The sequence below is a fragment of the Scyliorhinus torazame genome, chromosome 3 (assembly GCF_047496885.1).
Source record: "Scyliorhinus torazame isolate Kashiwa2021f chromosome 3, sScyTor2.1, whole genome shotgun sequence".
Classification (NCBI taxonomy): domain Eukaryota; kingdom Metazoa; phylum Chordata; class Chondrichthyes; order Carcharhiniformes; family Scyliorhinidae; genus Scyliorhinus; species Scyliorhinus torazame.
In genome coordinates this window covers 200,880,934-200,894,841 of record NC_092709.1, presented here as the reverse complement: position 1 = coordinate 200,894,841, position 13,908 = coordinate 200,880,934, and the positions used below count along the sequence as shown (strand labels likewise).

General features: G+C 49.0%; 1 protein-coding gene across 3 annotated transcripts in view; it reads left to right on the top strand.

Moving 5' to 3' along the window:
* The window catches only part of fryl (furry homolog, like), a 683,156-nt gene that overhangs the window by 64,719 nt on the left and 604,529 nt on the right, over nt 1-13,908 (top strand). The window contains exon 1 of one of the 3 annotated variants that reach the window (XM_072496730.1): nt 2,088-2,295. The exons of 1 other annotated variant lie outside the window; for it this stretch is intronic. In XM_072496730.1, the coding sequence (XP_072352831.1) occupies nt 2,103-2,295 (193 nt within the window). In that variant the 5' untranslated portion in view covers nt 2,088-2,102. Of the gene's footprint in view, nt 1-2,087; nt 2,296-13,908 lie in introns of those variants that run through there. One more of the 3 variants, XM_072496731.1, reaches the window with a different exon arrangement.

Below are 13,908 nucleotides of genomic sequence, written 5' to 3'. Positions count from 1 at the left end.
TGTGGTTTGGCTTCTGTTATAACCCTGCAAGGGACTCATCTAGCTGGAGATGACTGTTCCTTCGTACTGATTGGGCCGTGAGTTAACTAGCACTCTTTAACAAATCAGCTGCTGTAGCAACTGACAGGGAGGAATGAGGACCCTGAGATGTGTAATTGGGTCCTGTATAAATACTGCTGTTATGCGGAATAAATGTCTTTCTTGTGAACTCTTCGGATTCCACCGTTGATGTTTACTTAAGCTTCAAAAATGTTTTTATTGATATTCATTATGTTAATCACCTTGGTATGTTACATCAGATATGTAAATTAAAGTTGTATGTAAGTAATTTGGGTCATGACTTGTATGTTAGCATGCTTAGAAGGAACAGGTGACTTTGAATCTATAGTTCCCAAAACGTCCCATGACTGGAGATTTCCTCGTCTCATGTTTGGGTCTATTGTTGACTACTTGATGATGGTTCATTGTCATGAATAGTCAACAACTACATTATTATTTCCCATCTGGCTACAATGAAGGTGAACTGGAGGGAGCTTTTTTTGAAGTAAATTCTGTGTTCCAAGACTGAAAAACATAGTTGAATTTTTTGAAGAGATTGCCGAATGAGAAATGTCATACATTTGTATTTTCAGAAAAGCCGGTTTTCAGGACTTGCAGTACAATAGACTGTTACATTGAAGGGAAGATCCTGAGGTGGTTAAGGAATTAGTTACATTTTTAAAAGTAGGGGGTTGTTACTAATGGTTTTGCCAGTAGTGACAAATATTTGTGCTAAAATGTTAAATGGGAAAACAATCAGATTGGTCAGATCTAGATGCAATGGGAGAATGGAAGTGTAGAACAAGTTATAATATATTATAAAACAGAGTATCATCTTATTTACCATGAGCTGTGTTATGCTAATATCATAATGTGGAGATGCCGGCGTAGGACTGGGGTGAGCACAGTAAGAAGTCTTACAACACCAGGTTAAAATCCAACAGGTTTGTTTCGAATCACTAGCTTTCGGAGCACAGCTCCTTCCTCAGGTGAATGCTAATATCAATATGACTAAATCTTTAAGATGTATGTCATGTGTGAAATACCTATTCGCTTCAGTTGAAAGACCGAAGTAACCACACTTCAGTTTGTCCTGCTGATTTCCAGCAAAGACCGGAAAATCACCCAATCATAAACCATCGAACAAGCAAGTTGTTGAATTGTTCTTCAGATATTTGTTTGTATTCTTTGGACTAGCATCAACTTAAAGGCCTCTGTCTTGCTGCTTCTCTCCATGGTTTAAAAGGTCTCCTCAAAACACCTTTTTTGACGGTACTTTAAGTGATCTCTAACTCTTCATTTCATCAGTTTCACCTTTGAAGCACTTGATATTTCTGCATTAAATGTACTTTATAAACTATAAGTCATTGTTGCAGAACAGCATATTTTTTTATTGTGCGCGTCATTGTAGGAGTGTTTCAAGAAATCTTAATCACAGCTTGGGCAGTTGTGGTACTATGTTCCTGACATGCACAACTTTATGTTGGATAAAAATGTTCTAATTTTGAATAAAAGTGTGTGGTCTGGGCTGTAAATTTAGATGTACTGTGTTTATATAGCATTTAAAATGATACATATTATCTCTCGAGAACTGTTTTTACTGCTGGAGATATGAGGTTCCACCCACCAGGAATAAGTTTGAATGAGAGAATAATGTATTTGGCAAACAAAAACCAAATTCATGTTTGTCGACAGGTCCCGAAGTATCTGATGTTTAAAGAAATTGCATAATTCTCCAGTTTGTGATCTGTAGCTTATGCAGATTCTGCTGCATTAAAAAAACCTGACATATCCTATGTTGAAATGCACCTTCAGGCCTCTTGTCAATTCATATATTCTGCATATTTATCAGTTTACAAGGCAGGGCATGTATCCCAGACGTTGTTTGATGATAGCAAATTGACCAGAAACTTTTAGGCACCACCCAATTCCTTCATGACATCACTCTGAAATCGACTGTAAATATTCCACCTTTATGTGATAAGGAAGTTTGCATGAGTAATTTCATGTGTGAGTAAGGCAGCTAAGCAGTTTGTTTCTTTGCTGCACTTATAAAGTGAAAAATGGATTTTTTGAAGCGAGTCGTACCTGCTGTTGTATCTGGTGATGCTGGGGCTACTGATAGTGATGGTGTCCCCAGGCTTTTGAAAATGAGACGTTTGAGTTTGCTTTCTATAGGGCAGACAATGGAAGAAATTGATGAAAAGCTTTTAATGAGTTCCAGAGTTCAACAATGTGAACCCCAACAATCGAAAGGTACATCAGAGTTACGCTTTTCTCTATCACTTCAAAGTGTGGTAGGTCTACCATTGGTGGTTAAATAACCATTATGGTATTGGTGTAATGTGCTCTTCTGGAATGTTAAGAATTAAGATAATTTTGTATTTTTAGTGTGCTAATTGTAGAAATGTTTGTACAGTCCTTTGTTCACTATACTTATTTTCCCAAAACCTTTTCAACAATATAACTAACCGGGTAGACCTGGAATAAGATTTAATTTTCTAACACCAAGAAGCACGGGAGGTCAATATGCCATATAAATGATCAGGATTGATCAAGGACGTCTCCAGCCATGCTTGCTCACTTAGCAAAGGAATTTGAGAAATTTAGGGTTAAAATTATCAACTTGTGTTTTTTTAATCTGAAATTTTGTGAACCACCTGAAGTATAGATTGAGAAATCTTAGCAAACTCTTTAAAAACTCGATTTATTTGTGTTACATGTAGGTGTATTTGAGCTCATAATCTGAGTTAATTACTTTCATACAAATAGTCATGGGAGGGTATGTTTGCTTTTTCATCAGTCTTAACTGTTTATGATCTAGAACAGGTGTTGACCAAGATGTTTCATAAGGATAGCAGAGAACCTTTACCTTGTATGTTAATATAATCAGTAAACAGCACAAGTGTTATGCTTCTTGTCCCGTTCTGAACAATTGGTTGGTTGTCTTTTACTGAACAATCTAAACTTATTGAGTCAGGGAAAGCAATCCGATTGAAAGATTTCAGTACTGGTTTAGTGGAAGTAGTACAGCTTCAAACCTTTTTTGTCAATTCATTTTGAGAGGGTTTTACAAGTATTTTCTTTTCATGCACTTAATGATCTGTTGAGCTGCTCGCAGAAAAATACTTTTCACTGTACCTCGGTACACGTGACAATAAACAAAATCCAGTATGGCTTTGAATTGATACTTGTATAGTCGAGTTCTTGCTGCCTGTAAATTCTAGCTCCCTGTTTTAGGGTTTGCATTGTACGTGTGGTACCTTCCTGATTGAAGCTGAGGTTGTTCCCCTTAGACAAGAGAGGTTGAGAGGAGATTTGTCAGAGGTTTCAAAATTATGAGGGATCTAGACAGTGCAGATAGAAGGAACCTGTTTCCATTAACAGAAGGGTTGAGAACCAGAGGACATTGTTTTTTGGTGATTGGGAAAATATCCAAAAACGACGAGGAAAAACATTTTTGCACAGCGAATGGTTAAGATCTAGAAGGCACTGTCTGAGAGTGTGGTGGCTTTCAAAAGGAAGTTGGATAACCACCTGAAGAGAAAGAAATTACAGGGGTGTATGGAAATGGCAGGGGAATGGCACTAGCTAATTTACTCTTTCAGAGAGCTGGCAAGCTATTTGATCATTGACAGATCAAATGTGCTCCAGTGCTGTCGTCATTCTATGGTTCTAAAACTTCTGTAAAAAGTACAGTATGTACATTTAGTTACTTAAAATGAGTGTTGTCTCACAGTCCTTGCAGGCTAGCAAGGTCCAAGTTCAACGTTGGTTTATTCTGAGTTTGCAGATCATAATTAGGCTTTTACAGTGTGACTGTGTTCTCCAGACTAGGAAGATGGAAATTTGGTTAAGGTCCCCATTGCTAATTGCTGTCTAGTATGTTGTGGTAGAAGTAAGAGTGGCAAAAGAAGCAATGGCATCTTGAGGAAAAACTTCTATATGTTGTGGATGGTTAGGATTTGGAATGCACTATTATGATTGAGACCGATCAAAACAAGGACCTCCAAAAGAGGTTTAGATAATGAAGAGAAAGTTTGCAGGGCAATGGGAAAAAGGCAGGGGGGGGGTTTGACCTGGTGTGTTTCTCTTACAGAGACTGACATGGACATGGTGGGCCAAATGGCCACTTTCTGTTCTGTAACCATTGTGATTCAATGGGCGTGGATAACAGGGTGGGCTCAGCAGTGTGGGATACTAAATAGCTTGATGCCCCATGCTACTGAGATTTTCAGTTGAAGCTTGGTAGCAATGACCATCAATTCCTATAAAACCAAATTCTCATATGAATTGGTGAATTCAGGAAAAGGGTAGTATGGGGGTAATGTCCTGCGTAAAAGTTTTATTTCTGTTAAGTTTGGACTGTTTGAAAAACAATATCCTATTCCATATATGTCGCCACATGAGTTTTTATAGCATTTTCTGTTTCTGTCGAATGTCCTATTCCATCTTACACAAGCCAATTTTAACCATCACCTTTGTTATCACTGGTCCGGTCCTATATTAGCTTCCTGTTCCCTAATGGCTCAGGTATGAATTTCTTAACTTTGTCTGAGTCCTTCTTGGCCATTCTCAGCATTCTCTATCAGTTACCGCTCTTTGAGTCTTACAAACCGCCCTACAACCTCTCCCCAGTACATCCCAAACTCTCCATTCCTGACTCTGGCCCTTTGAATCCGACCCTTCCTCCTTTACCTCATGCTACCTCTCATTCTTTCCCAAATGCTTCTATGAAGTGCTTTAGTATAATTTTCTATGACCAACATGATATTTAAATATAAATGTAAGCTGATTTTTTGAAAAAACATTGCGTGCAATGATTTTTCAAAAAAAAATCTTTTATTTATAAATTTAGAGTACCCAATTCATTTTTTTCAAATTAAGGGGCAGTTTAGTGTGGCCAATCCACTTAACATGCACATCTTTGGGTTGTGGGGGCGAAACCCACGCAAACACGGGGAGAATGTGCAAACACCACATGGACAGTGACTCCGAGCCGGGATCAAACCTGGGACCTCGGTGCCATGAGGCAGCAGTGCTAACGAATGCGCCACCGTGCTGCTCTTCATTGCTTGCAGTGATAACAAGATCTTTCAAAGACATGTTTAGGGTCTGTTTGGAAGGAAGACCCAATACAGAAACATTTCAATCCATCTCTTCAGTTATGAATGAACAAATCAAAAAACTTGGGACTAAAGGTTCAGAAAATATCAAATTTCTTACTGCAACTGTTGTCAATGCTAAGTAATTTTAGTATTCATGAACTTGTTTCTTTGACGTACATTATTTTTTTTGAAAAACATTTTTTTGAGGCATTTTAAATATTTACATCAAAAAAATATAAAAGCCAACTGTGGCAACAGATAACAACCCCCCCCCCCTCCCCCCCCCCCCCCAAGGATGACTCAGTAATCCTGAAAGAAATCGATAAACAGTTTCCACTTCAAGGCGAACCCCTCCTCCTCCACCCCTCGAAAGGCAAACTTATTTTTTTCCAAATGCAGGAATTCTGCCAAATCGCTCACCCTTTGGTGGCCCCAAGTCCTGCCAACACAGCAAAATCTTTCTCCGGGCTATCAGGCAGGAAATTGGCCACTCACCCTACCTGCACTCCTCCCTCAGCCCAACCAGGGCTCCCAATCCCTGCACCTCAACCCAGGAATGGTTATACAACCTCCAATAAAAGGCCTCAAAAACCCTATTCATCCCCTCCGACACTATATCACTGTGTCCCTCTCATCCCTCACCCTTCCAGTCTCTCCCGCCGCTGCCTGCTTCCTCAACTGATGTATAAACATTTTTCTCGCTTTCTCCCCATACTCATAAATTGCCCCACTGGCTCAACGCAGTTGCCCCACCGCCTTTCCAGTGGACACCAGCCCCAATTACATCTGGGGTCTGCCTCTCTCTCCTTCAGTAACATCTCCACAGGCGCCACCGAATATCTCCGGTCCACCCTCCATGTCCTCCACCAACCTCAGCTTCTCAGCCCGCTCTGCTCTCTGTGCGCCAGAATCAATATAAATTCCTCCCTTACCACTGCTTTCAGCATCTCCCACAGCGTGGAGGCAGAAACCTCTTATAACCCATCTTATTCAGCTCCACATAATTTTGGATGACCACCCTCACCCTTTCACAGACTTCCTTGTCTGCCATTAACCCCACATCCAACCTCCATCGCAGCCACTGAGCCTTCCCCTGCAAATCCACCCAGTGCGATGCATGGTCAGAGTCCACAATCGCCGTAAACTCTGATCCAACCATCCCAACCAACAACGCCTTGTCAAAAACAAACTAATCTATCCGGGAATACACCGGGAATGCACGTGCGAGAACTATGAAAACTCCTTCGCCCTCCGCCTCTTGAACCGCCATGGGTCTGCTCCTCCATGCACTCCATAAACCCCTACAACTCCATCGCCGGAGACGAAACCTTCAGGGACTTAGAGCATGACCGGTCCAACCTAGGATCCAGAACCATATTAAAAACCTCCCCCCATAATCAGCTGATGCGGGTCTGGGATCTTCCCTAGAATTTCTTTCAAGAAATCCACATCATCCCAATTTGGGGCTTAAACATTCATTAGTCATCCCCTCTAGCTTCCAGCTAACCATCACAAACCTACCTCCAGGATCGGGTAAAATACTGCCAATCTCAAAGGCCTCTACCCTCTTTTTTTTTTTTAAATAAAAAAAAAAAAAAATTTTTTTAATTAAAGTTTTCACAAAATATCAACAACAAAATGTAAAAGGAACCCAATAGAATTAAATACAAAACAACCCAATGCCCCCCTCCCCCCTATACATAAATAATAAATTAACACCCCGAATTAACACATAGCAAACATAGCAAATATACACACACCCTCAGATCCCCCAGTATAGACAAACAAAAATAAAATAGAACCCCCCCCCCCGGGCTGCCGCTGCTGCTGACCATTGTCTACCATCCTGCCAGGAAGTCCAAGAACGGTTGCCACTGCCTGAAAAACCCTTGCACCGATCCCCTTAAGGCAAATCTCACCCTCTCCAATTTAATAAACCCCGCCATATCATTGATCCAGGATTCCACGCTTGGGGGCCTCACATCCTTCCACTGAAGAAGAATCCTTCGTCGGGCTACCAGGGACGCAAAGGCCAGAATACCGGCCTCTTTCGCCTCCTGCACTCCCGGCTCCCCTGCAACCCCAAATATTGCGAGCCCCCAGCCCGTTTTGACCCTGGATCCTACCACCCTCGACACCGTCCTTGCTACGCCCTTCCAAACCTCCTCCAGCGCTGGGCATGCCCAGAACATATAGGTGTGGTTTGCTGGGCTCCCTGAGCACCTAACATACCTGTCCTCACCCCAAGAAAAACGGCTCATCCTTGTCCCGGTTATGTGTGCCCCGTGCAGCACCTTAAACTGTATGAGGCTGAGCCTCACGCACGAAGAGGAAGAGTTCACCCTCCCAAGGGCATCTGCCCACGTCCCCTCCTCGATCTCTTCCCCCAAGTCCTCCCACTTACCTTTCAGCTCCTCCACCGAGGCCTTCTCCTCCTCCTGCATCACCTGGTATGTTGCCGAGATCTTCACCTCTCCAACCCACACCCCCGAGAGTACCCTGTCCTGTACCGTGCGTGGCAGCAGCAGTGGGAATTCCACCACTTGCTGCCTGGCAAACGCCCTTACCTGTAGATACCTAAAGGTGTTTCGCGGGGGGAGCCAGTACTTCTCCTCCAGCTCACCCAGGCTAGCGAACTTCCCATCCACAAACAGGTCCCCCAACCTTCTTATCCCTGCCCTGTGCCACCCCGAAAACCCTCCATCTATTCTCCCTGGGACAAACCGGTGGTTCCCCCATATTGGGGTCCACACCGAGGCCCTCACTTTCCCCCCCCCCCCCCCCCCCCCTCTGCCGCCTCCACTGCCCCCAGATTTTGAGGGTAGCCGCCCCAACCGGGCTCGTGGTATACATTATTGGAGGGAGCGGCAGCGGCGCCGTTGCAAGCGCCTCCAGACTCATACCCTCACAAGACGCTGTCTCCAGCCTCTTCCATGCAGCCCCCTCCCCCTCCATCACCCACTTGCGCACCATCGCCGCATTGGCGGCCCAGTAGTACCCACAGAGGTTGGCAGGGCCAGCCCCCCCCCCCCCCCCCGCCCCCATCCCTACTCCGCTCCAGGAACACCCTTCTCACCCTTGGAGTCCCTCGCGCCCACACAAACCTCGTTATGCACCTGTTGACCCACCTAAAGAAGGCCTCTGGGATAAGAATGGGGAAGCACTGGAACAGGAACAAAACCTTGGGAGCACCGTCATCTTGACTGACTGCACCCTACCCGTCAGGGACAGCGGCAACGCGTCCCACCTCCTAAACTCCTCCTCCATTTGCTCCACCAGCCTCGTGAAATTAAGTCTATGCAGGGCCCCCCAGCTCTGGCCACCTGGATCCCCAAATACCTGAAGCTCCTCTCTGCCCTTTTTAGTGGGAGCTCGCCAATCCCCCTCTCCTGGTCCCCTGGGTGAACCACAAACAACTCGCTCTTCCCCATGTTGAGCTTGTACCCTGAGAAATCCCCGAACTCCCTGAGGATCCTCATTACTTCCGGCATTCCCCCCACGTGTCCGCCACATATAGCAGCAAGTCGTCCGCATTGAGCGACACATTATGCTCCTCCCCACCCCGCACCAATCCCCTCCAGTTCCTCGACTCCCTCAGTGCCATAGCCAGGTGTTCAGTCGCCAGTGCGAAGAGCAGGGGGGGACAGGGGACACCGCTGCCTCGTTCCTCGACGCGACCGCAAGTACTCCGACCTCCTCTTGTTCGTGGCCATACTCGCCATCGGGACCTCGTACAACAGCCTAACCCACCTGACGAACCCCTCCCCAAATCCGAACCACTTCAGCACCTCCCACAAGTACCCCCACTCTACCCTATCGAAGGCCTTCTCAGCGTCCATCGCCACCACTATCTCCGCCTCTCCCTCCCTCGCCGGCATCATAATAACGTTCAGGAGCCTCCACACATTCGCGTTCAACTGCCTCCCCTTCATGAATCCCGTCTGGTCTTCGTGAATCACCTGAGGCACACAATCCTCAATTTGCGTAGCTAAGACCTTCGCCAGCACCTTGGCATCTACATTTAACAACGAAATCGGCCTGTAAGACCCACACTGCAGGGGATCCTTGTCCTGCTTCAGGACCAAGGAGATCAGTGCTCGGGATATTGTCGGGGGCAAAGCCCCCCCCCCCCCCCTTGTCTCATTGAAGGTCCTAACTAGCAACGAGCCCAACAGGTCCACATATTTTTTGAAGAATTCGACCAGGAAACCATCCGGCCACCGGTGCCTTCCCCATCTGCATGCTCCCTATCCCTTTGGCCAGCTCCTCCAGCCCAATCGTGGCCCCTCATCCCGCCACCAGTCCCTCCTCCACCTTCGGGAAGCTCAATTGGTCCAGAAACCGGCCCATCCCTCCTCCTCCAGTGGGGGCTCGGACCGATACAGTTCCTCATAAAAGTCCCTGAAGACCCCATTGATGCCAGCCCCACTCCGCACCACACTCCCCCCACTATCCTTAACTCTCCTGATCTCCCTAGCTGCGTCCCGCTTCCGAAGCTGATGTGCCAGCATCCGGCTTGCCTTTTCCCCATATTCATAAACCGCCCCCTGGGCCTTCCCCCACTGCGCCTCCACCATCCTGGTGGTCAACAAGTCGATTTCGGCCTGGAGGCTACGCTTCTCCCACAACAGTCCCTCCTCCGGCACCTCCGCGTACCTCCTGTCTACCCTCACCGTCTCCCCCACCAGCCTCTCCCTCTCCCTCTGCTCTCTCCTCTCCTTGTGGGCCCTAATGGAGATCAGCTCTCCCCTAACCACCGACTTCAGCGCCTCCCAGACCATCCCCACTATCGTTGGCCTCCAGGTATCTATCTCTGCTTCCTCGGACCCGCTCGCTCACCCCCTCGTCCGCCAACAGCCCCACCTCCAAGCGCCACAATGGGCGCTGGTCCCTCTCCTCCAACAGCTCTAGGTCTACCCAATGCGGGGTGTGATCCGAAATGGCTGTCGCCGAGTACTCTGTATCCTCTACTCTCGCTATCAGCGCCCTGCTCATAACAAAAACGTCGATCTGGGAATAGGCCTTATGAACGTGTGAGAAGAATGAAAATTCCCTAGCCCCCGGCCTTGCAAATCTCCAAGGGTCCACCCCTCCCAACGGTTCCATAAACCCTCTCAGCACTTTAGCCGCCGCCGGCCTCCTACCCGTCCTAGACCTGGAGTGGTCCAGTGCCGGATCCAACACCGTGTTAACGTCCCCCCCCCATTATCAGGCACCCCACTTCCAAGTCCGGGATACGACCCAACATGCACCGCATAAAACCCACATCGTCCCAGTTCGGGGCATACACGTTGACCAGCACCACCCTCTCCCCTTGCAGCTTACCACTTACCATTACGTACCTGCCGCCATTGTCTGTCACAATGCTCGACGCCTCGAACGGCACCCTCTTTCCCACCAAGATCGCCACCCCCTGACTTTTGGCATCCAGCCCCGAATGAAACACCTGACCTACCCACCCCTTCCTCAATCTTACTTGGTCTGCCACCTTCAGACGTGTCTCCTGGAGCATGACCACATCCGCCTTCAGCCCCTTCAGGTGCGCGAACACCCAGGCCCGCTTAACCGGCCCGTTCAGTCCTCTTACGTTCCAGGTTATCAGCCGGATCAGGGGGCTACCCGCCCCCCTCCCCCGCCGACTAGCCATAACCCCTCCTCGGCCCGCCACACGCCCGCACCCCACGCCCGGCCCGTTCCCCACGGCGGCAGACCCCCGTCGCAACCCCCTCTACTCGCTCCAGCTCCCCCTTGACCATACCAGCAGCAACCCCTCCTAGCTGCTTTGTTCCCCCCATTGCACTTCCGCAAGTCAGCTGACTCCTGCTGACCCCGGCCACTCCCGCCTCTCCTTCGAGTCCTCCCATTGTGTCACTTACCCCCCCCTCCATTACCCACCAGCAGGCTCTCCGCCTCTTCCTTCCATCCCAAACGCGGGGAAAAACCCGCACTTCCCCGCCCAGGCCCCGCCCCTTCCAGCCTTCAGCGCGGGAAAAAGCCCGCGCTTTCCACCTGCCCGGCCCCGCCTCCTCTGGCACAGCTCCTTTTACAGGCCCAGTCCCCTCACCCCCGACCTGGGCTTCACCCTCCCCCGCGCGGCCCCATCCCCCCTACTGGCCATCCACCCCTACTCCGTTTACTTGCCCCCCTCCAAGAGCCCACCCGACAGACCCAACCAAAACAGTGCCCAACCCACCCTAACCACCCACACCGAATCAAAAAGAAACAAGAACAAAGAACCCCCCCCCTCAAAATGTAACTCACCAACAGCAATCCCAGACCCCCCATCCCGACCCTCAGTTTGTGTCCAGCTTCTCTGCCTGAACAAAGGCCTACGCCTCCTCCGGGGACACAAAATAATGGTGCCGGTCCTTGAAGGCGACCCACAGTCGTGCCGGCTGCAGCATGCCAAACTTCACCCCTTCCTGTGCAGCACCGCCTTCGCCCAGTTGTATCCGGCCCTCCTCTTCGCCACCTCCGCGCTCCAGTCCTGATATATTCAAACCTCCGCGTTGTCCCACCTGCTGCTCCTCTCTTTGTTGGCCCACCTGAGTACGCACTCCCGATCAGCGAACCGATGAAACCTCACCAGCACTGCCCGCGACGGCTCGTTAGTCTTGGGCCTCCTTGCCACCACTCTATGGGCCCCTTACAGCTCCAGGGGCCCCTGGAAGGACCCCGCTCCCATCAGCGAGTTTAACATGGTGACCACACAGGCCCCCACGTCCGACCCCTCCAGTCCCTCCGGGAGGCCCAGGATCTTCAGATTCTTCCGCTTCGACCGATTCTCCATCTCCTCGAACCGTTCCTGCCATTTCTTGTGGTGCGCCTCCACCTTTACCGTTAGGCCCAAGATCTCTTCCTCGTTATCTGAGCTCTTTTGTCAGACCTCGCGGATGGCCACCCCATGGGCCGTCTGATGTCTCCAGCAGCTTATCAATAGAAGCCTTCATCGGTTCCAGCAGGTCCGCTTTGAGTTCCCTGAAGCAGCGCTGGATAACCTCCTGCTGCTCCTGCGCCCAAGCTGCCTTATCCCTGCCCGCCGCCATCTTGCTCTGCTTCCCTCGCACTTTCTTTGGGTTCACCACCACTTTTTTAGTTGCCCTGCTCCTGGTCCAAGCCATACACTGTCGGGGGAATGTTTCAGTCTTCTTCCCACACCGGGAAATGTCGAAATAATGCCGTTGGGGGCCCTGAAAAGAGCCCAAAAGTCCGTTCCAAGCGGGAGCTGCCAAACATGCGACTTAGCTCTGCATAGCCGCAACCGGAAGTCTCGGCCTCTACCCTCTTGTTGACCAGCACCGCCACCCTGCCTTGTCTTTATATCCAGCCCCAAGTGGAACCCCTAATCCACCCAGCCTTTCCTCAGTCTGGTCTGGTCTCCCAGCTTCCGGTGCGTCTCCTGAAGAAACACAATGTCCGCTTTCAAATTCCTTAGATGTGAGAGAACATGCGACCTCTTGACTGGGCCATTTAAATCCTGTACATTCCACATAATCAACCGGGCCGGGAGGCCCTCTTCAAGATGTCAGTTGCCATCTCCCCTTAACCAACTGCGTCACATCATCACCAACCACGTCAGCATTCCTCTTCGCTCGCCTCTTCGCTCGCCTCCCCCCATAAACACAGACAAAGAAAGCCCAACCACCCACCCCTCCATAGGTAAACCTCCCATTTCACTCCTGTTAACTAGCCAACCAGCTAGCATGGTGGCACCCACTCAAGGCCTCCGTCTATACCCCTTCCCCACAGCTGCCCATCACCCGCAAATCCCCAAAATCAGTTTTAAAAAAACAACATACTCACCCACTCCATACCCATATTCATTAAATATGATAATTTGCCCTTCATGTAACCCACATTCCACACTTTAGCATCTCCAAAGTTCAGTGTCCTCACACACCTCCCAGTCCATGGTCTGTCATAAATTCACTCACCTCCTCCAGCGTATCAAAATCAAACTCTTGATTCTGGTGTGTGACCCACAGATGAGCAGGATACACCACCCCAAACTTAACACCTTCCTTGTAGATGGCAGCCTTGATCTGATTATAACTGGCCCGTCGCTTGGCCAACTCCATACCCAGATCCTGGTAGATCCTCAGCACGTTTCCTTCCCAGGTGCATTTTTTTGTTTGCTTCACCCACCTCAATATCTTCTTAGGGAAACAATGCAGCCGTACCTCCATTACCCATGGCGGCTCCCTTGGCCTCCTTCTCTGTGCCCTGTGCACTTGATCCATCTCAAGGGGACAGTCAAAGACCCTCTTCCCCCACTAACTTCTCCAACATACTCAGCACATACTTTGCCGCCTGCGTTACCTCGATCCCCACAATCTGGGGATTCTGCCTCCTGGAACAGTTCTCGGGGTCCTCCACCTTCTCCCTCAACCTCTTATGGCTATCTGCCAGAAGCACTATCTCTGTCTCCAGCAAGGCCAGCCAGTCCTCGTGCTCTCCCACTGATTCTTCCACCTTCAAGTGCCAGACCCTGAACATCCATCCTGTGCTCCACTCTCTCGATAGCTGCACTAAGCGGCACCACCAACGCCTCTGCTGCTGAAAGTTCACGTCCAAAAATTCCACAAGCTGTTCGGTAGATCACTGGGTGGGCAACAATTCCCCAGCACACTCCGCCATCTTTTCCTATGTCGCATCTTGAATAATTTCTTGCCCAGGTTGCTGCCTCTTACTTGTTGCAGTCCTCATCTGGTAAGCCATAAACTGGCCCCAACAATGGAATACTTCAATTCCTCCGTGCTCA